This window comes from Grampus griseus (assembly GCF_964374135.1).
Source record: "Grampus griseus genome assembly, chromosome: 1".
NCBI classification, from domain to species: Eukaryota; Metazoa; Chordata; class Mammalia; order Artiodactyla; family Delphinidae; genus Grampus; species Grampus griseus.
The window spans coordinates 175,462,448-175,488,925 of NC_139017.1; the positions used below are offsets into that span (position 1 = coordinate 175,462,448).

Below are 26,478 nucleotides of genomic sequence, written 5' to 3' on the forward strand. Positions count from 1 at the left end.
CTCCTGGTCCCTCTGCTGTCGTCCTCTCTTCCTACTGCTCCAGGCCGCAGAGCCCTTGGTTCTCACAGCTACTCGCTCCCCGATCTCCCCACCTCTTGCCTTTATTGTCACCTTCATGGGTCAGTTTCCAAATGTGTCTCCAGCCCCCACCTCTCCCCCTGAATGCGACTGCCTCATGGACCACACATGCAGGTGAACACGGCCACAACCTAGTCCTCTATTCAGAACCACCCTCAGCTCTTCTAGAACCTCCAGCCTCCTTCACCCTAGGGAACCACAAGGCCGTCCTGTTTGCTCAGACACACGTCCCGGGAGTTACCATCCTCCTTTCTCGACATGCGGTCCCTCGGCGGACTCTGAGTTCTAACAATAAAATGTGTCCTGAATCTGGCCCTTCCTCCCCGAATCTACTGCTGCTAGTCCGAGCCTCCATCCTCCCCCCGGGACGCTGCGGCAACAACTTCCCGTTTGGCCCCCTTTCCTCCACGGGTCCCCCATCTCTACACACACAGGCTGCTCTCCACCCAGCCATCTGAATGGTCTTTTAAAACACTAGTAAGATCATGGGACTTATCTTCTCAAAATCCGCCCTTGGTTCCTTGCTATTTTGGAATCTTCTGAGGACACCGCTGCCTCAGGTACCTACTTACTCCGCGTGGAGACCTCTTTGCCCAGGGATTTGCATGGCTTACCCGTTCTTTCATTCAGGAGTCTACTCAAATGTCATCTCCCAAAAGAGGCCTTCCCTGACCACACAATCTAAAAAGACGCTTTCTTCCCATCCCTTCTAATCTTTTATTCAGCTTTTCTTTGCTCTGTAACATTTTAAATTTGTATAACGAGTGTCTTCCCTCATTGGAATGGGAGGGCCCCGGGTATAGGGCCTGCTCTGTTCGCTGCTGAATCATCAGAACCCAGCGCTTGCCGGGGACAGGTGGGCCCTCAGACATGCCCTGGACGAACTGCTGCTTTTTGCCCGAATGCCGCTTCCCTTCCCTGCTTCCATTTCTCCCCCAAATACCCAGGACAGTGGTCCCTTCTCATTCTCTGCTCACAACAGGAACTTGTTAAATTGACACAGTGAAAATTTCAACCCTCCATCACCCACCCTACAACAACACTACAGAATCATTGGTAGGTATATAAACAGAGGCTTTAGGAGAAAAAAAAGGCGAATCTTCCATCTAAAATAGCCACTTCCCTAACCGGGAGGAAAGTACTTTCTAAGAAACAGCATCACATTAGTTATAGAATAACTGCTGCTTTGCATTATCAGAAAGGAACATGTAGGTCATAGCATGGTGACATCTGTCCCAGAAGAGTAATGTCTTTGCAAATCAAGAAAAATATTTGTGTAAATACCTTTCAAAGGGTGTAGGAATAAACGCACATCAAGAGCCTTCCGATGCACTGGTTGTACCTTTATTATTTTTACCTCGTTCACTAATAGTTCCGTGATGCAAGGTTACCATACACAGTTAGATAATGCCTGCATTGCACATCTAAGGCTATACAGCAAAAGAACCAGAATTAGTACAAATACAAGAACTATATTTACATTCTGTATACTCAGGCTCCGAACATCAGATAATATTTACAGAATAAAACGTGAAAATGAGAATCTGAAATTAATAATGTGCATTGTTGCTAAGTGTGCTCAACTCCTTCCCTGGGGAGAGATCAGTTTGCAAAGTCTTGGTTCAAAAAGGCCACTTATGCTTCATGGGCTTTGTGCATGAGGATGGTGACAAGGGACTTGAAGTCTCACGGGACAAGTACTTCAGAGCCACAAAGTCTAAGACGACTCACAAGAAGGCTGATGGATTCCTCAGGTGAACTGATGCCAGAATACGCAGCATGAAAAAAATTAACTTGAAGACATGAAAACAACACACGACGGCCAGGGTTTGGCAAGAGACCAACCTCAACTCGGACATTCCGTCTGAGCACAAGCCGTTTTGGCTGAATTTTTAATGTGAAATTTGTATCAACCCTAACTTCTTCCTTTAAATGACTAGAGGCTTTCCTAAGATTTTATGGGGCTCGAACACAGGTTTCATAAATGGCCTTTTGGAACACAACAGCAGCAGATCATCTCTCAGCTGATATCTCCATTTACTAAGGAAGCACAAATCAATACATTCCTGCTACACAGTCATGGTCTGGCCACACACTTGGGTGAATCATCACTGGCCACAGTGGACAGCTGCAGTGCACACGAGTTAGAGTCCTATTTAAATACATTCAGCAAACCTTCTGAGAGCAGCAGCAAAATTAGTCTCTTTCTTTTTAAAGAGCAGGTTAACAATCACATTTTAAAAAGGGAACCAAAAGGTAAAATGAAGGACCCAAGTCAAACAAGAAATGAACAAGCCCTGATACTGTCCAGGAGAACCCTAGTGGAACCCAGACGAGGGAATGCCAAGTACCAGCAGGTGCTACACGCTAGGTCATCCTTGCTTTTCCAGTTCAATGTGCAATTAATTATAGCTGTATAAATATACAAATACCTTACAAAATTAAATATCCCTGTAAATTAGACAACAAGCAGCAGACAACAAAGTCTTTGCTTTGATATATGTGCCAGGAGAAGTCATTTTACTTTAGGTACCAAAAGATCTTCCACAATGGCTTCATTGATTCCTTCATCTTACAAGAGCTGAAAAATCTCACCCACAATTTGAGTAGTCGTAGTTGGGAAAAATCATTTCCCTCGACTTCCCTCACATTACCAAAACGTACTGGAATCCAAGTGCTCACCCAGCTGCCAAAAGCAGCCCTTCCCTGCGCTCGTGGCTGTGTGCGTGGGCTGGCGGACCCCGCAGAGCCCGGCCTGAGAGCTCAGTGACCCCCAGGCAGGCGCGGAGACAGGAGGCTGTGAGCACTGGTCTGGTGGAAGCTGTGAGGCCGTCTTTTGCTCTGGCGGGAGAAAGGAGGATGGGGGAGGGAGGGGAGGAGATGGCTACTCTAGCGCTCATTTCCCCTAAATTTGTATAAGTGTTCTTTCTTGCTTAATTATTATTTGCTCGTTTAAAGGTGTGCTTCAAGAAAAAAAAAAAAAAAGCAAACAAACCAACCCTTAAAAGGTGGTTTCCTTAAAGGTTTGAGTTCTTTCAACTTTCCTGACACTATGGCTTCCATGAAAGCCTCATAAATAATTCCTGCCATAAATTCTCTCTCAGAGCTTCAAAGTGGGGATGGACCTGCCTGGAAAGGGAACATCAATCCTGAAACTGCTCCAACTCCAATCTGAAAACAGATCCCTAGAGAAAGGGGCACCAGTGGGGGCTGTGTACCGGGGAGCCGCAGCCAAGGCCCCCACTGCCTCACAAGGCCTTCTCACCTCGGCCTCTTCTAGTGTCTGACATTCCAAAGCAAAGACTTTCCAAGCCAGTTTTGTTTAAGTTAGGATAAAAAACATCTTACTGTATCACTTGATTCTATCTCCCTCGGCTCCCCCCGGCCTCCTTTTGCCACAGACACGGGTCCTCCTATCAGACTCTGTAACAGCAGCAGCAGCCATGATTTAATTCGAAAAGTAACCTTCAAATCTCATCTTCGTTTCCCTGAAACTAGATTTAATTTCAGCCCAGGAAGCTGTCTCTAAGCACGGGCAGACCCTGGATTTGAGTGGACACTGGAAGGGCACATTGTGTCCATTAGACAAGAAACCTCTAACTACTTTAAAGTCTGAAGCACCATTTAGAAAACAAGTAACATTAGAGTTAGTGACCTACGTTTTAAGGAGAGGAAGAAAGTTAAAAAATCTACCATAGAATTTTTCTTGATCATTTTTCAGGTAAGGTCATAGCCTTTGATTTCTAGTCTTTCTTTTGTTAAGCTCTCCGTGACTCCCTTTTCCCCTCTTTGCAAAGCAATTATGATGAACGAAGCCAGGAGATGAGCCCCTCCAGGAAGGCAGAGGCAAGGGTCTGGGTGCTGGCGAGCCTGCCCAGCACCCATCCTGCTGAGCGCACGGGCCCTTCCCCTTTGCTACCTGAGAGTCAGCACCCTCGAGGCGGAGGACCCCCGGTGGAGGATCTCCACCAAGTGGCAGCAAGCAGATACCTTCCTGAACACCTGAAGGATGGATGGTCAGAGGTGTGAGCGAGGGCAGTAAAGGATGGTACAGAACAGCCCCACGTCAACTGGCAAAGCAACTGAAGTAACTGGAGGCCTTCTCTCCCATGTCATTCCTGTGACACTTACTGCAGCTGAAAGAGAAAGAGCATCTTCCACAATGGCCTCTGGAAGCAGGCGATCCTGTTCTGTCACAGAAGGAGGCTACCGGCAGTGAGCTCCTCCTTCCTCCTCTGGCAGTACTTCCACGCACGACGGAGATAACCAAGGAGGAGACAAATGACCAGGCCTGGGGCCAGGGTTCAGGTGGACCCTCTTCTCTGCCCGGCCAGGGTTCAGGTGGACCCTCTTCTCTGCCCCCAGGTGTCCTTTTGCTCTTAGTGGTGGCAGGAAGTCCGTTATAATTCTGGGGTCCAGAAAGCAAAGCCTGCCATGTTCACTTATCTATGAGCATAGGGAGACAAGCATCATTGAAAGTGTTTTCAATTTGACAAGGATCACTGAAAATGACCTCTGGATTCAGAGGGAGACATCCAAGTTTACACTTAAGAGTTCGATTTCTTTGATCAAAGGGAGCTACAACAATCACAAGGTCACTACCTGGCATTATCATAATCATAATGATGACAAAGACCATCAAGTTCATCACCAGATAGTGAAACACTCCCTCCTTGTGGGATATTTGTATATGACATCATGGCACTAATTCCAAACTGTACCACTGTCATTACTAACTCCAAGAACAGAACTGAGACTCTGAGAGAAGAGGCTCCCTCCCAGTGGAGACAAACAGCTCACAGGGGCCCTGCTGTGAGGAACTACAAGCATCCCACTGACCCCCACTGTCAGGCCCAAGTCCCACGGTCCTTTGAAATCCATCAGCGATAGCCTTGGCTCTTTCCTTCTTATAAGGTCAACAGCAGCCACTGTCCCAAACCTGCTGAAAAGTCTCTTCCACTAAATGAAAATTACATAACTATGTTCTAAATAAGCCCTAATTTCAGAGAATATACCTGTCCCATTTTTAAGCTCACTACAACCCTTTCCCTGAATGGAAAATGTAAGGATTAGTCATGGCAAAAAGAGACAGAAGGGGAAAAGGTTAAGTTTTTTCCTCTCAGGTTCTAAAAAAGACCAGATGTCTCTTCCTTTAGTCTCTAAGCCACCCAAGAAAAATTAAACTTATATCACAATGAAAAGAAAAAAGTATTATGTTGTCCTGAACAACAGACAGAGATATCCAAAGACAGAAGTACAGACATCAGAGGTGGTCATATGGGGACCTATCACACAAAAGGAAGCCAAAATTCACCAAAAAATAATTGGGAGAGTCACTGGATCCCCCTCTGGATTTTTGTTTTTTTGTTCGTTTTTCCCCCCCTTTTGTTAGGCCACATGCTTCTAACAAGATTCTCAGCACAGGAAAAAAGAAAAGAGTACAGAGCAATGGGGACGGGGGCCAGGAGCGACAGAAAAAGTGCTGGACGAGAAGGGACGAGCACTTAAGCCACAGGATCACACACAAGAATAACCATCAAGAATCACAAAGAGGAATGAGAGGTAACACTTTCTTTATCTCTCGGAAGGCGAGTGAGGGCGCTCGGCAGTCACCTAGTACTTCGGTTGGCTTGGGCATCTGCGGGAGAGTTTTGACCTGTGGGCAGAAAAGGGATCAGAGGATCAGACAGACGGCAGGACTGGAAAACTGGATCTGGGGCTCTTGCCCTCGCAGGTATTCCTCCTCTGTGCTCCCCTCCTTGCATGTCCTCCCATCCTGCACCGCAGGCCCGGGTCTCTAAGCCCCTGAACAAAGAGGCCGGCCAGTGGTCCTCCTCACTCTGGGGACCCTGGGACACAAGCCCCTCACAGGATCTGAGGCTGGATCATATGGCCGAATATTGGGAGACCGTTAAGGTTCTCACAATCTTCCCTTTACTCGGTCCCACAGACCCCAGCTGTAGACCCCTTAAGAATAAAAAGTCAAAGCAGGAGATTAACTGGGTACAAATGTGACCAGAGTCTCTTTAGCCATTCGGGACACCAGATGCCACCTTATGAGAAGCTGAGGCCTCATCGCCACCTTACAACCACACTTACACTCCTGTCCTTCCTCTATTTTAAACTTGTTTGCAACAAGACTTCCTTTTCTGTTTATGTTGACGTCCCTGGAACCAAAAACCAAGGAGAGGAAGCAAACACGGGAACAACTTCTTACCGTATTGTGCCAGCAAGGAGTGGGTTAAAGGCATATAACCAGTCGTTCATGTCTTTGTCATTGAGAGCCTGCAAAAGGACCCCACGGTGCTTTGTGCATACGGCAAAGGTGTTCGGTGTCTGAAAGAGACACAGGAAGATGAGAAAGTTACTATGGATACTGGACAATGGGGACCACCAGCCATATTCAGCGGGCACACGGCCCTTCACACTGAAGGTTCAGAGACACCAAATACAAAAGAGAGATTCCACACCACACGACGGAGTTCAGAACTCAACAGGGAAGGCTCTGCGTGGCAATGAAAAGCAAGAGAGGGCAGGACTGACCTTCACCATGGCCTGCTGGTCCTCACTGTATTCCACCTGCGCTGTGGACAAGTTAATGATGCCACGCTCCACCGGGTCTTTGTCACTGTTATAGATGAAGACATAGGGGCGACGGACCACGACAAAATGTTTAGCCCAGTTGCTGGAAAGTGGCTCCTTGAAATGCAGATATCCTTTCTTAGAGACCACTGAGCTGAAAAGGACAGTACAAGAGAGGTTAGTTTCTCACAAAAATAAAGTGATCATGAGGCGAGGGCCATCAAAACAGACCCAGGCCAAGTCCCTAGGCTGAACGAAACAGGCAAATGATCTACTTGGTCTAGAATCTTATCTGCTGAAGAAATGCAGCGAAAGAGCACAAAGCACCACCACCACATGCTGTGCCGGGTGGCGGTGATACACCTGGAGTGGAAACCCAACCAGCACTCTTTCACCCTGATTCCATTTGCATTAGACTGTAATGCAGACGTCATGTAGAAGAGCTGAAAGTAAATTCCTGCTAATTTGTCTTTTAATACCTGGCATCCTTGTTCAATATAGTACTCACCCTGGTCTAATTTCTTCAATATCTGGAACAAGATTGAGAAATTCATTTTTTCCTGCTCGGGCCAAGTAGGGCGTTTCCACAGTTGGGACAATCTGAAACTGTTCAAATTCTGGGCAGGGACTAGAGGCCTGGGAATTGGCTTCTGGGGTCCTTGAAAAGAGAGAGGTTAGGAAGAAAGGGGGTAACAGGTGCTTCAGTAAGGTCAATACACAACTGTCTCACCAGGAGGAACAATGCCTCTCCCTGAACACCAGGGATCTTGCAAACATCACTTCCAGAGAGCTTGGCTAAGAAGACAAAGCTGGCGTCCGAAACGTAATCCCAAATTCACCTGGTGTCATCCTCCGGCAGTTACAAAGGAAACTCATCACTGATGACCACCAAGTCACTCAGTCTCTCTTCCTACCCTGACGCCCTCTCAACAGAAGGGTACTGAATATGAACGCCATTCCTCTATATGTTTCTATTTAGTCTCAAGGCCATACCTAGGGCGCCACCTAGGGCAGTGGTTCTCAAAGTGAGGTCCCTGATCAGCAGCATCAACTTCATCTGAAAACTTGCTGGAAATTCAAATTCTCAGGCTCCAACTCAGACATACAGAATTAGAAACTCTGAATGGGGTTCAGCCACCTGGGCTTTAACAAGCCTCCCAGGTGATGCTGATGCCACTGAAGTCTGAGGACCACTGCCTGAGGGGCTGGCAGAGCGAGCAAACACATGGGAAGAACCTGGGCCCCTGAACGGCTGTCTGGAGCAGAGCTGCTCCACCAACCAGGACCAGCTCTGAACTGATGTGAGAGAGATAATCCCCCACGCTCTGTATTGTTATCTTTGTAGAGCAGCTTAGTCTAATTAATTGCATTTCACCAATTCCAAAAAGCCCATTTTTCTCAAACTTTACCATTTCTCGAATTGGGATGCATCTTGTAATTGATGGCATGTCACATTTTAGTTGGCATTGCTTTTTCTTTTAGTGGCATATAAAAATAATGTCTTAGAGTTGATGGCATCCCAAATTCAGTTAAATTACCTGGCTGTGTTATTTTCTCCAGCCCACTGCCTCAGTGTTGATACAGGAAGATAGACAGCTGGATGATAACCAGGTGGGTTGTGACAGGTGAGCATAATGAATGGAGACAGGGCAAAGGAGACTGATGGCGCACTGCACAGCAGTGATTCTAACGATGAATTCGTGGAATCATTCATGGACTTCATCTCTATTCTTCTTACCTATATGCTTTCTTGTGTCATTAAAATATTTTTTCCAAAGTAGTTTCAAAATATTTTTCCCAGGATGGGGCTTCCTGTGTCTGATCTGACTGGGGAGACAATCAGGGGTGTGAATACAAGAACAAATCACGCAAAAGGGGACGAAGAAGAGGAGTCAGTGACTTGATGCAGAAAGTTAGTAAAACGTATGACGTTAAGAGACGTCAGCAGCATCTTCCCAGTCACTGTGACATCCAGAAAAGGCTCCCACATGTTTCCCAAGGCTGCCTAGGGGGACGGTGCTGCCCTCGGTTGAGAACCACTGAGCTAGCGGAAGGTTGGCATTTCCCTTGGTTCTTACATTAGCTTTTGTCAGTGAAATCTGGGTACTTACTTCTGATCCAAAGAGTTGCCCCTAGCATCTATCAAAGAGGGGCAGGTGGAGGAGGGAGTGAGGGTAGCACTGCTAAAACTGGACACAGAGGGATCCCGTCCGACTGGAGAGATATCAGACAACTGGAAGAAAACAGAACACAGCAAGTGAGATTCAGAGGAACAAAACCACCTCTGCAGTAAGAAGCTTTGACAGCCAGTGACCTCATGTTCATAAATCCTCTTCTGTTTCAGGTCATTCAAGAAAACAATCCTTACGAATATTTTATGGCCAAAGTGTCAGAACAGGAATCAAGACATTTATAAAAGAGGCAAGGCTAGCTTTTTATATTTATAAAATATGTTTATATTTTATATTGCTACAGCTTCCTGCATTAACTAAATGACCCTATCTATATGTGCCGAGAACTAAGAACAACAGGCACTGTTCTAAGAATATGGCAGAGGCCCTGCCCTCCTGGAGCTTACACTTTAAGTGGAGAAGGCAGATAATAAACCAATCAACAAACACTTTAAGAAGTGTCAGGCAGGGATCAGTGCTACAGCAAAAAGTAAAGCAGAGAAGCAGGTTAAAAGGTTTCAGAGAGCTGCTGGCCTTACATAGGGTGGTTAAGGAAATCCGCTCCAAGGAGGCAACATCTGAGCAGAAAAATGAAATAAAGAAGTGAATCATGGGACTATCTGGAAGGTTATACTGGGAAAATGCACAGCCACTGTACACAACCTCAAGGCGGAAAGCTTGGAGTGTCTAGGGAATAGCAAAAAAGGTGAAGATGACCAGAACAGAGTGAATGATGCAGAAATTCTTTAAAGTGTTCACCTCACTCTTTGTTGAAGGCAACAAAATTTCATGCCACCAAGAACCTCAGGACTTCTTGTGCCTTGCCATATAATAATATATCACCCTCTGCAGAATACTCTTCTCCAAGGGATTCAGGGAAAAGCCCAAATGTTTCCCATCTCATAATTACTCTAAGAGACACAGAAGAATACTTTTATCTTCAGAAGTCAGTGTTCTGACTGAAAAATTAAATAAACGAAAGAGCGGATATGTCATACATCCTCACATGTAATGTTCTGCCCATCTCAAGCCACCTAAAAGCAGCAAAGCCTGAGGACAGGAAGTGAGAGCTGCTCACCTTGCAGCCACTGATGCTGCCGTGCACCTGGCCGAATTCTCGGTTGAAAGTGTGGGTGAGAAGTTGCAGGCACTAGGGAAGAGAGAGGGAAGAGTAAGTTTCAATGGTTAAACAAAGCCCGGGATTAAAGCAGGAAGGGAAATAACATGCCTACGACTCACAGTGGAGCTCAGGTGCTGCTCAAATAGCTCTAGAAATTAACTGAGTACATAGCAAGAGAAGCCTGGTACATGCCTAACAAAGACAATAAAATGAGTGGATAAAAAGCCATTCTCATGACTACAAAAGTGAATTACCGTAAACACCATAGTTTAAAGCGCTTAAGAATGCGACAGCATCCCTTTCATTCTCCATTTGCCCTGGTACTAAAAGGCATGGAGGTTTCTGGATGGACATACATTCCCAAATCAACTAGACGACCATTCGATTATTGAAAAGAACACAAAATCCCTCTTATTTCTATATTCCATTGTCAGCCAGTTGTCCAGACCCACATGCCTGGTGGTCACCCTCAACAACCTCTCTGCCCTCTCCTGCTGTTATCCAGGCAACAAGGAATGCGGATTCTACCTTCCAAACGTCTCTCCCGTGATTCCTCTTCATCCCACCCACCCCCGCCATAGTTAAAAACTTTACCGTTTCTCATCTGGATTACTGAAATAAAGAATTCTTTCTGCCTCTAGACTGTCTCTTCACCACAAGTCCATCCTCTTTACTGCTGCCAGAGAAATCTTCCTAAAACAAATACCTGTTTGAAACATTTCCAAGTCACTCCCGGGATATTCTGGACGCTTTAGTCCAGCACATAGGCTCTTCGTGATCTGGCCCTGCCCTATCTCTCCAACTCCATCTCCTGTCCCTCTCCTGCACGGATTCCCTCACACTGATCATGCAGGACGCCGCTGGCTCTCTCCTGCGCATCCTTCCAAGGTCAGTCCACGAGTACCCTCCTGGGCAGGCCTCTCCTCCGGCTCCCACAGCATTCTCAACCAAACCTCTATTGTAAGCTTGTCACCCCCTTGCCTGTCAACTTATTAAGGGTAGAAGTTAAGTCTCATTTACTTCTATATTCACAGTGTGAGCACAGGCCTTGAACAGAGGCCCTCAAAGAAAGATGAAAATGCAAGTGAAAAAAACAGAAACACCAGCTCACAGAGCCTCACGGGGGAAAATGCTCAGCAGAGGCAGGGAGCCACACCTTGGTAGCCAGCTCTTTCTCTCGATCCACCAGGCTTTCAATGTCTGTGGAGTCGTAGCCACTGCTCTCACTGGGTGTGATGGCACTTTCAAAGGTGGTGGTTGAGATCTGAGAGGAGATGCTGGTGGAGGTGCTGAGGGTCCCACTGCTGAGGCTGGGGGACAACGAGTCGCTCAGGGATGTGGGGATGCTGTCACCAAGTCTCTCACGGAGCAGCAGGAAGTGGCGGGTTTTCTCCACCTAAGAAGATCAACACTACAGCCTCAGCAAACACAAAGCTCATCAAGATCTTAATAAGCAAAATATTATGCCTCCATCATGATCAAAAACTGCAAAGCCAGGATCACAGACAGGAGGTGAGTGTAAGACTGATGCTGCGGGAATCTTGCCCGAGAGTTCACCTGTGCACCCCGTGCCCCAGCGTACCTCGTGCAGGAGCTCCAGCTTCTCCAAGTCCCACTGGTGCTCAAGGATGAGGCTGTCTCCACGAGGCCGCCAGCCTGCTAAGTTCTCTTCTCCCCGCACATATGCCACTGATGTATCCAAGATTTTCCTTCTCCTCCTCTGCATGCCTGAGATAAGAGGAAACAACTCGTTTTTCCAGAAAAACATCCAATTCCAATTTTAGCTCAAAATGACTTAATAATTCACATTATATGGCACACTGAGACAGTTTAGTCTCAAGATACATGGGATTTTGATTATTAATAAAAATTTATCCCTTTTGCCCCAAAGCAACTCTCTAAACTTCTTTTAAAAACTGAGTTTTATATTCTTTAATAATTATGAAGCTAGTAATGCCTCTTGAGAAAATGCTAGTTTTTTTTTTTGTTGTTGTTGTGGGTTTTTTTGCGTTACGCAGGCCTCTCACTGCTGTGGCCTCTCCCGTTGCGGAGCACAGGCTCCGGACGCGCAGGCTCAGCGGCCATGGCTCATGGGCCCAGCCGCTCCGCGGCATGTGGGATCCTCCCGGACCGGGGCACGAACCCGTGTCCCCTGCATCGGCAGGCGGGCTCTCAACCACTGTGCCACCAGGGAAGCCCCAATGCTAGTTATTATGTTAAGTGAAAATACAGAGATTAAATAGCCTGTACGCTATTGTTCTAAATATATAAAAATACATTCATGGGAAAAAAGTGGGAAAGATGTGAGCTACCTCACATTTGGTAGCTCAGTTAAGATGGTAGATGACAGACTGGTTTAGCCTCCATTATTTCCCAATAATTTTAAAAAATATTATGCTGGTTTCACATACAAGAGACATGAATTTACGTTAATTAAAAAATTTCTGAAGGAACTATCTAGACACTATAATTAGCTGCTATTGGGACTTGGATTCATACTCAAAGTTGTCTTTTTTTATCTCAATCTTACCTGTGGGCCTTGGCCTCTTTTCCACATATGTTCTCTAAACCGACTCAAATTTACATTAAATGTTTTTAAAAACCCTGACTTGTGTCCACGTTCCAGTTTACAAACATGGAAACATAGAGTGCTGTTGAAGGCCACCAAACTGCAGGAACAACAGCAGTTCAAGGAGACATTAAAAAGGACACAGGGCTTCCCTGGTGGCGCAGTGGTTGAGAGTCCGCCTGCCGATGCAGGGGACACGGGTTCGTGCCCCGCTCCAGGAAGATCCCACATGCCGCGGAGCGTCTGGGCCTATGAGCCATGGCCGCTGAGCCTGCGCGTCCGGAGCCTGTGCTCCGCAACGGGAGAGGCCACAACAGTGAGAGGCCCGCATACCGCAAAAAAAAAAAAAAAAAAAAAAAAGACACAGAACAAGTTCAACTTGATAATTTGTCTTTCTAGAGCATAGGAAGTTCAAATTCTAGGTTGACAGCACCTGTAAAGTTATACTGTCAAGTTATCTTTGGGGTTAAGGTTGAGAGGGAAATGGTTCTGAAGTTTTCCAAGCCAAATTCACTCTAACACGCTTGAATGTGTTATAGTATTCCACAGCCCAGCAACATTTTGTCCCATACAGCTTTTATAACTGTATTGCATGTCATAAACCAAACAGTGCTGCAACTCAGAAAAAGGAAACTCCCACCACCACCACCACCAAAGTGGCGTGTAAAATATAACTGGCTTCTCAAAAATGTATATCTATCCTACAGGGGTGGGTAGATTTTTGATATAATGTACTCCAGTCAAATGCAAAGGTAACTATCACTTTCCTGATCCATAGAGCTTACCTGGACTACCTGTGTCTGCCATCTTGCATAAACTGAGTTCATAAATTCCAGTGACTCGATTTCTATTTGAATTAAAACAAATAAACAACTGCTTAATTTCATATAGCACAAAACCAAGAAAATCTCAATTCTCTCTGCTTAAAACACTGTCTCCTCCACTGGGTCTGCAATCCACCCTCAAATATAATTACAGACATTTCTTATCAGTCACTGTTCTTTTCCTGTTCTGAGCTTAAGAATAAAACTGAATGATAGACCCAGCAATCCCACTACTGGGCATATACCCTGAGAAAACCATAATTCAAAAAGAGTCATGTACCACAATGTTCACTGCAGCTCTATTTACAATAGCCAGGAGATGGAAACAACCTAAGTGTCCATCATCGGACGAATGGATAAAGAAGATGTGGCACATATATACAATGGAATATTACTCAGCCATAAAAAGAAACGAAATTGAGCTATTTGTAATGAGGTGGATAGACCTAGAGTCTGTCATACAGAGTGAAGTAAGTCAGAAAGAGAGAGACAAATACCGTACGCTAACACAAATATATGGAATTTAAGAAAAAAAAATGTCATGAAGAACCTAGGGGTAAGACAGGAATAAAGACACAGACCTACTAGAGAATGGACTTGAGGATATGGGGAGGGGGAAGGGTAAGCTGTGACAAAGCGAGAGAGAGGCATGGACATATATACGCTACCAAACGTAAGGTAGATAGCTAGTGGGAAGCAGCCGCATAGCACAGGGAGATCAGCTCAGTGCTTTGTGATCGCCTGGAGGGGTGGGATTGGGAGGGAGGGAGGCGCAAGAGGGAAGAGATATGGGAACATATGTATATATATAACTGATTCATTATGTTGTAAAGCAGAAACTAACACACCATTGTAAAGCTATTATACTCCAATAAAGATGTAAAAAAAAAAAAGAAATTAGGAGTCACATATAAAAAATAAACTGAATGATAAACTAGAAGGTTTATAATAGAAATGTGAAGATTAAAATTTTGCCTTTTCTTACCACAAGAAAGAAAAGATGAGGGGGGAAAGGTCTGACTAGAATGAAATGATAAACATCAGTTTCTGGGGGGTGTGGTTAAGAAGGGGACTGACTCTTCTACTGTTTTAGTGATACTTAATTTTTAAGCCGGGTAGTGATGCACAGGTAGTCACTGTGCTATTCTTCATGTACATTCATATATCTTAAACATGAATAAATCTTAAAAAGGATAAAATCCCAATGGTATGGTAAGCTGTTAGAAATAATAATAATGACATTTAAAAAGAACATTTAGTCCCTACAAAATTTTCTGAGAAGTGTTCACAATGGAACATTCCTTCCTTCCCTCATTAACTCATCTGTTTATCAATATTTTATTAAATGCAAACATTCAAGTCACTGCACTCTGGTTTATAAGTTGTGAACTAACCCTGAAAACAGCAGCTAGAAGACTGCTGATTCTGTACAGGGTACACCAACTAGAAGCTAAACTTGTCTCAAAAACTTACGAGTCTGGTGACTTTGAATAGCCGCTGCCAAAGAGGCTGCGCAGTGAGCGTGGCGGCGAGATCTTGGCATCCCGGGAATAGAAGACCATGCACACATCCTTGGTGATGACAGCTGGCTGGATACAATGATCCAGCTGAAAGCAAACAGGAGTGGGCTCCGATTAAACACAGACAGAGCATCTGTGACCACAGTCTGGGCACTACTGTATTGGGAAAGCTGCTCCCAGATGTGGGGGGTGGAGGATTTCAGCTCTACTGATGATTTCAACAGCAAATCAGAAGATAATACGTGCAAGGTCAGGTGGTGTTGCTTGCAGATGCATTTATGTTTTTCAAAGTTTTTTTTCTGTAATAACGGCTAATATTTATTACTTGTTATATGCCAAGCACTGTTTGTTCTAAATCCTTTTCTGTGACCTCTCAACAACTTTCTGAGATAAATGCTATTATTATTACCCCTGTTTAAAAGACAAGGAAATTGAGGCACAGAGAGATGAAGTCACTTGTCCAAGGACATGAAGGCAGTAAGTGGCAGCACAGGGACTTGAACTCAGATAGGCTAGTTCCAGGGTCTGTGCTGTTAACCACTACTAGGCTCTGCCCACAACTACGAAGACAAGAGGTGGTATTCTTAAAATCATACATTCTTTGAAGAATGGGAATTGGGCTGCTAAAGCTGTAATAAAAGTTATGTGACTTTCTGATTAACTAGAGACCAGGAACAGAAGTTAATATAACCAAAACAGTTAGCAAAGTATAATAAAATAACTTCACGATGTGCAGGGGGAAAGGAAGACAAAATCAGTCAAATCTTTCCTCCCCATTTCCTGTTGTAACTTTCCCACTGTTCAGGGCTGGCTGTTCACGGCAACTCAAGTTGTGGGTCTTCTCACCTCCAGGTAGGCCGACAAGGTCATGTAGATCTTTTCCCCATAGGGTGTCACTCGGTTCAGAAGGAGGGAGTTATGGAGGGAGCTATCCCACACGGCCTCGAAACGATAGAAGGTCCTAAAGTCAAATAGGCAAGAGGGAGTCATGCAGAAGAAGCTGAAGTCACCTTAGTCCAGCCACTGCCATTGTCAGTAATGCTGCAGAATCCCACACCGACCAGCATTTCCAACTTACCAAAGTCTAACGACAGAGCAGAACCTGTGCCTTCGAGGAGGGAAAGGCAGGCGCCCATGCTCTTGCCCCCCACCCATCGTCAAGGAACACTTAAGCTATGCTTTTTGTTTTTTGACAAGCCTGCTTCTCCTCCGCCTATAAACATAAAAATCAATTGAGATCAATTGAAGGGATTAAGATGAAAAGGAGAAATGAGTATCAACAGAAACTAAAACAGGAAAGAAAGACTAAGTAAGCTCCTCTGTCAGTCAGTGATGAGGGACGGAAGCAAAGATTCAGTCATTTGGAAGCTGCAGTCTTTGTATCTCGATCTCACTCTGCTGAGCCTCAGAAATGTCACAAACACATCTGGGAGGGTTCATGAAAGAAACAGTATAGAGAGACTTGTTTTAAACAGAAGAATAAGAGGTTATTCTTAGCTGACATTTCAGCAAAAGAGAATGATTTTTTACACCAGAGCTAGCCAACTACTACTTACCAGTTTTCCAAAAAATTCACATAAGAATCTTACATTCAAATAACTAGAAGCTTGATTATTTAATAAACACCCATAAACTGGTTTTTAAAGTTGCTTTAATATCTCTCTTCCCTCTTACTAGTAAAACACCATAGACCCTACTTGGCATTAAACCTTCCAGTTCAGCAAGTCTCACCTGAAGCACTGTCCTGAGTTCAACAGCAGTGTCACAGATCAACTCCCAACTCGACCCCCCGTGTCCCTCCCTCAGACCCCCGTTAGGACTGTTGGGGAAGACACTTCGTCCACCCCTTCAGAGTGAGCTTCCCATCACCACTAGATCTCTGCACGCGTAATACACCCCACCCAATTCATCTAGAGTTCTGCACACCTTCTCCCCTGCCCAGTACGTTCCTCCTCACTCCTTCCCAAATGGTAATCTCACTGCAGCTATCTTTTCTAGGTGTCCCATGACAAATAGCTGGCATACCTTCTCTTTAAACACATCTCCATGCTTCTTTCTCCAGAAATAAACAGAGAAAACAATACTTAAATGAACTCCGTAACCACACCTCATCCTCTGAGTGCCAGTGTCTGAAGCCTGATTATTTCATCTTGTAGCTACTTCTAGATCTAAGTCTTCTTGAAGTACAGTTGACCCTTGAACAACAGGGTAAGTTAGGGGGCTGACCCTCCATGCAGTTAAAAATCTGTGTATAACTTACAGTCGGCCCTCGGTACCCGAGGTTTTGCCTCCACCGATTCAGCCAACTGCGGATCACGTAGTATTGTGGTACTTACTGCTGAAAACAATCCACACGCGAGCGGACCCGCGCAGTTCAAACCCGTGTTGTCCAAGGGCCTTCGGCTGTACGTGACACTCTCTCAGACATCTAGCTTTTGAGGCAGTGTGTATGGGTCAAGTAAATTCTCTATAAATACACCAAAGGAATACAGAGACAACTAACAGGACAAAGATGGACAAAGCAACAAAGAGACCCAAACAGCAACCACAACAAAGGATGACAGAAGCCCTTCCCCAGCTCCTGGGCTCACTGGGCTCAGCAGAGAACCCTTTATGCATCCACAAAGCTCTGTTTCGATCACATCTAAATTGTAATTTGGTTTAAGACAAATTCTAATATTGGGTGGTGAAATCCATTACTTCGGCAGAAGCCACTTGAGGGCCCTGTCCCTGAGACTGCTCTTCTATTGTGTCCCAGGGTCTGCCGAGGTGCCTGGAATGGGGCCTGCCTGTCGCACTGCAGGTCTGGACACCCCGTGCAGAGTGAAGCGAGGCCCCTCCTCAGGGCGAGGGCCCTGGAGACACTTGACAGCAACAAGCACTTCACTGCCGCCTGGAACCCGCCACTCATCAAGCTCCACGCCAGAACCTAAGCATCTCCTGCTGCCAGTAATCAGGGTTCAAGATGCCCTTTCCACTGAGGCAGATGTTTTGAATTTGTGTGAGAAAGCCTCTTCACATTTCTGTTTCTGGTTTTCACTTAACCTAAAGAGGAACCTTCACTGGCAGAAACTTGGCTAACAGAAAAATTCTGACATCGCTAAAATCTCCCTGTACTGGGATGGAGGGAAAAAGGTGGGGTTTTTTGTTGTTTTGTTTGGTGCCTGGGAGTTACTGCAGCACATTCTTTTGAAATACTCACCAAGGGTGGCAACTCTTGAGAGGTGGTCATAAGAAATACAACCAAGGCTGAAGAGAAATGTCAATGACATCAAGCTAGCAAGAGAGTCTGGAGTCAGAAACAGGGCCGAGTCCTGAGACATGCTGTCCTGTATGGCGCTAAGGTGGTCAGGATATAATCCCAAATGGATTTCTCAAGATGTTCCGGACAACGGCAGTGTGTGAGTATATGTATGTGTGTGTCTGTATGTGTGTGTGCGTATGTGTTGTGTGCGGTGTATGTGCATCTTTAAAAAAACACTTAGGCTAAATTATCATGTATCACTTCCTTCAGCTTTCTTCCCTAAATGGGACGAAGAGAGAGATGGGGGAAAATTTCCTTTACTACTGAACCAGGAACTTTTTCTTTTCCAAAAGCAGAAAATAAATAGATGAGACAAGCAGTCCTGACAGGAGAAAGAGAAATGTTTAAAAATAAAAAAAATATTTCTCACAGACTCAGCTACTCAAATAACTAAATCGGTCTCTACTACTACACAGGACAAAACGAAGAAAAAAGTGAACAATTATGCAAGCCTGAGATTCCTTATGAAATGAGGGGAGTAACATTCTACTTTGTAATGTGGAAGAGAAAAACTTGAAGGGGCATAGAGTAAAATGGGCAAGTTTACTAAATGGAATGAGAAAATAATTAAGAACTCTACAAATTACTTAAGAGCCTACATGTGAAACTATACATGCATCAGAAAAACCCAGGGCACAAGGGTGCAGAATAAGGTCTTGCTCTATCTTAGGTGGGCGCAAGTTTACATGGCGGAAAACTATTAAATTAAAATAGCAGTCAAAGCTACGTAAGACATAAAGCATTCTGATAAACTAGAATCTTTATGTGCAAAAAAAAGCAAACAGAAAATACCTAGGAATATCCTTATCAAGAAAGAGCCTGTAAAAACACAGAAAAAGCTTTTGTTAGTGCAGCAAAAGAAAAAAAAAGGAAAAAAGAGAGGGAGAGAGAGAGAGGAGAGAGAAAAAAATATATATATAAAAACACAAGTTTGCTGATAAGCAAAAGTGAATTCAAGTGGACAAACAATTAACAGAGAATTCCATGGGACACAATTTGATAAAGGGCTTACAATGACATGGGTCCCTCTCCTGAGACGTTCAGTTAAGGAAATGCTGGGCACAGAAGGGAGAGTGGAGACCACCTCTATTAACATCCCTTTAGGAGGTGACTTACTATTGGAAATGGTAGGAAGTTGCTGTGGAGTTAAGGGAAAAACAAGTCAGTAGGTAACAGAAACGCAGGGCTGGGGAGAAAAGGAGTAATGGCCCTTGTCAGCTGCGCTCCACTATCAATATATCACAAGAGCCCTCTAATTACGTATGTAATACACCCAACTGGAGTTCTGTAAGTTCAACTTTAAACATTAAACCTTAGGCAAAAAGAACAAAAGCTCTCTTGACCAAACTCCATTTAGCCACTTACCAAATGAACTTATGCTCTCCACACCCCTACAATGTATAGACTGACGTCCATTTCTCATTGAACATTATTCTAAAATAAAGAGGTAGCTCATCGCCCAGAAAATTTGCTCCAAAGAGCCGAGTTTCATGCTTCTCAAGTGTCAGTACTACAAACCTGTTTATGTGGTTGTATTTGCTATTATAATTATCTAATTTAATTAAATATTAGATAAATCACTGAAACATGAGGGCAAAAAGAATTTTTGCTTAGTGTGAAACAAAACTAAGTGTGGAAACTTAGTGTGAAAAATAAATTGAACATTTAAAAAAGACTTGATAATGGTGAATTGTTTAAAAAACAGCTGTTAAGTTTGGGTGAGATCAATGTAAAAGAAAGAGGGAAATAAAATTTTGATGATATATGATAAAAAGTTTAAAGGATTTTGCACTTAGATTTTATTCATAGGTTTCTAGTTCCACCAAATTGAAAAAATAGGTGATGAATTATGGGTGTGGCTTTGCAAGAAAGATAGTCAGAAGTCTAATAAATGAGCCTACAATTAAAGAAAAGGCCTTGGCCCTATAGCAAGAGCTTGACAAATTAATGTACATTTATACACTTTAAGTTAAAACAAGTGTTTAAAGTCTGTATCTTCTTTTTAAAATTTTTATTTATTTATATTTTGGCTGTGTTAGGTCTTCGCTGCTGTGCGTGGGCTTTCTCTAGTTGTGGCAAGCAGGGGCTACTCTTCCTTGCAGTGCACGGACTTCTCATTGCGGTGGCTTCTCTTGTTGCGGAGCACGGGCTCTAGGCGCACGGGCTTCAGTAGTTGCGCAGGCTCAGTAGTTGTGGCACATGGGCTTAGTTGCTCTGCGGCATGTGGGATCTTCCTGGACCAGGGCTCGAACCTGTGTCCCCTGCATTGGCAGGTGGATTCTTAACCACTGCGCCACCAGGGAAATTCCTCTTTTTATTACTCTTGACTTTAGCAATTTTTTTTTTTAACTTTTTTTTTTTTAACCTTTTCGGCTGTGTTGGGTCTTTGTTGCTGCATGCAGGCTTTCTCTAGGTGCGGCGAGCAGCGGTTACTCTTCATTGCAGTGCATGGGCTTCTCACCGTGGTGGCTTCTCTTGTTGTGGAGCACGGGCTCTAGGCACGTAGGCTTCAGCAGTTACAGCACACGGGCTCAGCAGTTGTGGCACGTGGGCTGTAGGCACGCGGGCTCCAGTATTTGCAGCACGTGGGCGCAGTAGTTGTGGCACACAGGTTTCGTTGCTCCGCGGCATGTGGGATCTTCCTGAACCAGGACTCAAACCTGTGTCCCTTGCGTTGGCAGGTAGATTCTTAACTGCTGCGCCACCAGGGAAGTCCCAGCAACTTTTTTGATTAACTCTAAGCTTCTACTGGGAAAGATAAACTGCTTCTAACAAAGCCAAATTCATCTTCTACAGCATGTGACACGCTGCCGGACAGGAATCAAAGGACTTTTGAAGGTTACTCTAATGTAGGCAAGTTTAACATAACCAGCACTTCAACCAAACACCATTTTTCCCTGTTTTGCTAAGTACCATAGGGAAGTTTAAGATATATTTCTCATAGTTGCAAGGAAAATGTGGTGAATGCCAGCTGAATACTTGCTGTAAATGTCTGGCAGAAGAGGGAACGCTATGTGGGGTTAATGCTGACTTCAGAGAAATGGTATTGTTCAAGATTTTGCCCAGGAATAGGCCAAGGCGGGGGTCAAAGCACCCTACTTTACCTCTGCCACACCCCCTCCACATAGGTACACACCCTCTCACCCACCTTCCCTTTGTGTCCACAGCTTCTGCCAGCTCCTCTGACTGGCAAAAAGCAAACAGACATTTGTTTCCTTTTCCTCACTCCCAAGCAAAACAGTAACACAAAGAAACAATGTAAAGAAATTAATCCTGGCCCGAACTTTTCATTTCTGCTTCTGCTTATTGTCTCATTTTTCCTCTCCCTCTTGCCAACACATGTGAGCAACTTTTTTAGGAACAGGCAGACCACAGAGAATTCCTGTAATTCGAAGGCTGAGTTCTGAGCCCACATTAGAACACACAGCCACTCCTGTTTCCTAGCCCTCACCACGTAGAGAAATGGGAGTCTCTGTGCACGATGACGGGACTCCTTTCCCAGGGAGGTAAAAGCGCCCCAGCAGATTTATTTCCAGTCTGACACGGGAATGTAGAACGGCTAGGTGCTTTATGCATTGTCATCACTTGATTATAAAATGGAATTCTAAGGGAAACTAATTTAAAATAAAATTCATTATTTATAGCAGCCAATCTTAGTCAGAAGAGTTTATAATAATTTATTGCCTTTATGCATAAAGGAAAATGAAAAGCAGATACTGAGACTCCTTGAGCCGATACTGGCAGCAGCAAAGATGAACACAAGAGGGTTCACTATACCTTGGAGGGCATGTTCCCATGACACCCCAGGCCGAGAGGTCTTTCTCCACAGCAATCACTTCATAGGAAAACATTTAGTCTTAGCCGTAATTAATTTGTACTTTTAAACCCTTGGGTGGCATGCTGAGTTTTCTTCTTCTGCTTTTTCTCTGTCACTGTATTACATCTACTCAAACTCCCCAGGGGATAGAACATTTCCATTCTCTGGGGGTATCATCACATACAAGTACCTCCAATGATTTATGTTTTTATTTTTGAAGAGCAGGGCGGACAGGGGAGGAAACAGGGAACTTTGAAGTGAGAAGGGGAGAGTCATTAATGAACAAGGAATCTACAGTGAATCAATCAACCCCCCTAGGGCTGACTCACCACATTCCCCGGGTGCCCCACCTGCTAGAGTTGTGGGAAGACTTCAGGTACTTGGCAGAGATGATATTTAAGGAGAGGATGGCATCAACTGTGGCTTCGTCCACCTCAGCTTTATTCCGAATCCGGCCTGAGAGAAAGAAGAAAGAAACCAGAACATGGGTATGTTTAAAAACAAAGTGGTAGGACTTCCCTGCTGGCGCAGTGGTTAAAAATCCGCCTGCCAATACAGGGGACACGGGATCGAGCCCTGGTCCAGGAAGATCCCACGTGCCGTGAAGCAACTAAGCCCGTGCGCCACAACTACTGAGCCTGCGCTCTAGAACCCGCGAGCCACAACTACTGAGCCTGCACTCTAGAGCCCGTGAGCCACAACTACCGAGCCCGCGTGCTGCAACTACTGAAGCCCGTGCACCTAGAGCCCGTGCTCCGCAAAAAGAGAAGCCACCACAGTGAGAAGCCCGTGCACTGCAACGAAGAGTAACTGCCGCTCAACGCACCTAGAGAAAGCCCACGTGCAGCAACGAAGACCCAATGCAGCCAAAAATAAATAAATAAACAAATAAATTTATTTTTTTAAAAAAAATCTGCCTGCCAATGCAGGGGACACGGGTTCGAGCCCTGGTCCAGGAAGATCCCACATGCCGCAGAGCAACTAAGCCCTTGCGCCACAACTACTGAGCCTGCACTCTAGAGCCCGGGAGCCAGAACTACTGAAGCCCGCATGCCTAGAGTCTGTGCTGTGCAACAAGAGAAGCCACTGCAGTGAGAAGCCCGTGCACCGTAATGAAGAGTATCTCCCGCTTGCCACAACTAGAGAAAGCCTGCGCACAGCAACCAAGACCCAACACAGCCAAAAATAAATTAATTATTTTTTAAAAAATCAACTGATTTTAATAAATAAATAAATAAATAGAAACAAAGCGGTAATTCATTAGGCCAAAAAGAGACTGTCAAATCTCTGTGTAATTTCAGGTGCCGGAAGCGTTGTTTGGTCAGTTATAATCCTACAGTCTACTTCTGTAATTCTTGGCCTTCCATTCTTCTCCATATTCTATCTCCCCTTTACATCCCACATTTAGCCAACGGTGAAAACTTACTCTTTGTTCAAAGAGCTTCTCATATATGTCTCAGCTTTAATTTCCAACATCACTGCCCTGCTCACGAAGGTCATCCCCTTCTGATCTCAGACGTGGCAACAGCCACTTAACTGGTCTCCCTACTGCTCTCACGTCTCCCCCTTTCCAAGCCATCCCACACTCACCTTCTACAAACTTCTTAAGCCACTGCCTTCATTACACCACTTTCTTTTTCAAAATCTTACAATGCTGTTTTCAAATAACAGTAGGGGATGCAGCACTGCATAGAGGTTAAGAACACAGTCTCTGGAGCAGGACTGCCTGGGTTCAAATGTCAGCTCCAACACTAACTATCTGTGCGGCCGGGGCATATGCTCAACCTCTGAGCCTCACTTTCCTCACCTGTGAAGTGGGAATAACAATTCTTCCCTTATAAGATTGTTATGACCATATTATATGTTTGTTATGTTAAATAAACTAATATTTTTAGAGCATTCAGAAAAGCACCTGCCACATTTCATGTTTGTTATAAAAATAATAAGCCATAGGGTTATAGAGAAGCCTTAGTTAACTGCTGCCTCTGCACCCCACCCTTTCTGGTCAGAAAGCATCTCTCTTGTTTTATGTAATAATTAATCTTGAAAAGCTTGAAAACCACTGCCCCAGATAGGACAGAGTATAATCTTCCTTCCAGGCCTTCTTAATCTGGTCCACAGATATGCAAGGTGTTTATGGTTAGAATTCAGGAGGTCTGAACTGGACGGGAAAAAAAAATTACAACTTTATTTTCAGAAACCTCTAACTGAAATTTGCCTTTCCCTGCAATTATGAGGGGAGGGCACAAACCACAGGAGAATCAGCAGTACCCATACCTCTGTCCCCAGCAGAAATCACAGATGTTTTCATATCACACTAATGTGAAGTATCTTGACATTCATCACCACTTTGAAATGATAGAAATTAGACCTGCTGCTTATTGACCACATCATTGAAGAGCTTATGTTACAAATTTGTTTAGTAGTTTAACAATTGTATTTCAATATTAGTAGTTCCCTTTGTAGTCCTAAGTGCTTTATTTTCTACATTTAAAAACATAATTCTGAGGCTTCACCACTGCCAAAGGGGTCCATGGCAAAACTAGGTTCAGACCCCCTGCCTCGGGCTCTCGTTCTACAGCTTATGCTGTTTGGCCACTCTTTCCTCTCATGGTGCTTTAGTTTAGTCTCCCCACTCTGGCCACAGATTTCTAGCCATTTGCACGTTAGACATTGCTGACTCTAATTCCAAATGCTTGCAGAAAAACAAAACCCTCTAAGTTCTCTCAAATCTACTCAGATCATCTCCCACAAGCTAACCCGGTTCTCCTGGATCTTTTTTGTCGGCAACTCTTTTAGCACAGGTCTTTCAGTTGTTCTCATTTGGTACTCACTCATCAAACTGCTCTGTACATGCACACACGCTGTCTCCTCACTAGACCCCAAGCTCACAAGGAGCAGACTTCTCTTAGGCCCTCTCACAGCCTCGGGCCCAGAACTGCTCCCACAGGCACTGAGAAAAACAATGGCAGGTTGAATAACTGATGAAGGGAGCTGGGAAACAAGAGTAGTTTCCAACTCAAGGACTCTCTTCTGACAGTCACGCTCTCCAGCGCAGCCTTCCGCACACTCCTTGTGCTCCGAACAGGGAGCAGTCACTCCGCTAAGGCCCGTCCTCAGCTGCTGGAACATACTCACCTCCCACCAGCTCACGGACATCCTTCCAGTGGAGTTCACTCCCTTTCTCATGGATAATGGTTACTGTGATCCTTCGCTGGATGCCCTAGATAATGGAGCAGGGCTGCAATTTAGCTGGGACAATCTCTTATTTCCTCTTGTCTGTTGTTTTCTGGATTGTCTGATGGGCAGGAAGGGGAGGTATGGAGGGGGAGGGGAAATGCTGTCCACACTGCTATTCTGAACAAAGGGACACAGGTCAGGGACTGAGGAAGAGCCAGGTTCTGATATGGCTTTTAAGAACCGATGCCCAGATTGAAAGTCCCCGAGTGTGCCCATCTGGCTCATAAGCACTTTTGGGCACTGACTAAAGCTACTTTTGATTTGCCAAAGGGGGACCTACATTTCATGGCCAGATTTTTAGTCCACTGAAACCTTCATCTTCAATCTCCATTAAGAACTTTTGGCTGTGAAAGCAGGGTTTCCAAACATCACCAAGTGAAAATTGTATAAAATAACATGGAAGCTGCACAAATTACTATGTAACTGAACGACATAAAGTCTTTCAAGATAGCTCTTTTAAAATATATTTACGGGGCTTCCCCGGTGGCGCAGTGGTTGAGAGTCTGCCTGCCGATGCAGGGGACACGGGTTCGTGTCCTGGTCTGGGAGGATCCCACAATGCCGCGGAGCGGCTGGGCCCGTGAGCCATGGCCGTTGGGCCTGCGCGTCCGGAGCCTGTGCTCCACAACAGGAGAGGCCGCAACAGTGAGAGGCCCGTGTACCGCAAAAAAAAACCCCCAAAAAAACCCCATATATATATATTTACACATAAAAGCCAGGGTATATATCAATAAATATAAGCCAAGGTTTGAGAAACATTAAGGAAAGGAGAAAAAAAAATGATGGGGCATTGTCCCCTGACCTCCAAATACCCTTGAAATGGAGATTAAAAAAAGCAGAGAAACAGAGAGTTATGTTTCTTATTCTAACTTTTTTGGTGTTCCCTTCTAAGCCCTCTTTTGCTCCTTCATTAGTACCTGGTGAAGCAAAAATGTCCCCTGGCAGGGCAAGCCTGCTGTATGGTCAACCACAGCTGGAATATACCTATAAAAACAGAAATGTAAAAGAAAGAAGTTAGACAGAATGCTTGTGCTAAGTGCAACTTCACCTGCAAGGTCCTCCCTGGTCACTCCAGCCCTCAGTGGTCTTTGTTTTCTAAACTCTGATCCCATGTCTTTCTCACCATCTGGGGTGGACATTTAATTGGACAGTCATATGCATTTAGTAAACCTTTCCACATATGTATGTCTCATCATCCTGACTAGACTGAAGTATTCATAGGGCAGTAACATCTTTTGGCTCCAATCCCAGCT

At 44.8% G+C, this 26,478-nt stretch overlaps 1 protein-coding gene across 5 annotated transcripts in view; it reads right to left on the minus strand.

Moving 5' to 3' along the window:
* Positions 1-1,406: 1,406 nt before the first annotated feature.
* KIF1B (kinesin family member 1B) overlaps positions 1,407-26,478 on the minus strand; it is a 148,153-nt gene continuing 123,081 nt past the window's right edge. For 4 of the 5 annotated variants that reach the window (XM_082655693.1, XM_082655692.1, XM_082655694.1 and 1 more), the window contains 14 exons: positions 26,143-26,209; positions 25,124-25,208; positions 22,336-22,441; positions 15,711-15,825; positions 14,818-14,951; positions 13,306-13,367; positions 11,534-11,679; positions 11,108-11,347; positions 9,910-9,981; positions 8,772-8,893; positions 7,169-7,318; positions 6,622-6,814; positions 6,296-6,414; positions 1,407-5,734 (listed from right to left, as the gene is read on the minus strand). In XM_082655693.1, the coding sequence (XP_082511819.1) occupies positions 5,692-5,734; positions 6,296-6,414; positions 6,622-6,814; positions 7,169-7,318; positions 8,772-8,893; positions 9,910-9,981; positions 11,108-11,347; positions 11,534-11,679; positions 13,306-13,367; positions 14,818-14,951; positions 15,711-15,825; positions 22,336-22,441; positions 25,124-25,208; positions 26,143-26,209 (1,654 nt within the window). In that variant the 3' untranslated portion in view covers positions 1,407-5,691. The remainder of the gene's footprint in view (positions 5,735-6,295; positions 6,415-6,621; positions 6,815-7,168; positions 7,319-8,771; positions 8,894-9,909; positions 9,982-11,107; positions 11,348-11,533; positions 11,680-13,305; positions 13,368-14,817; positions 14,952-15,710; positions 15,826-22,335; positions 22,442-25,123; positions 25,209-26,142; positions 26,210-26,478) is intronic. The other variant, XM_082655691.1, reaches the window with a different exon arrangement.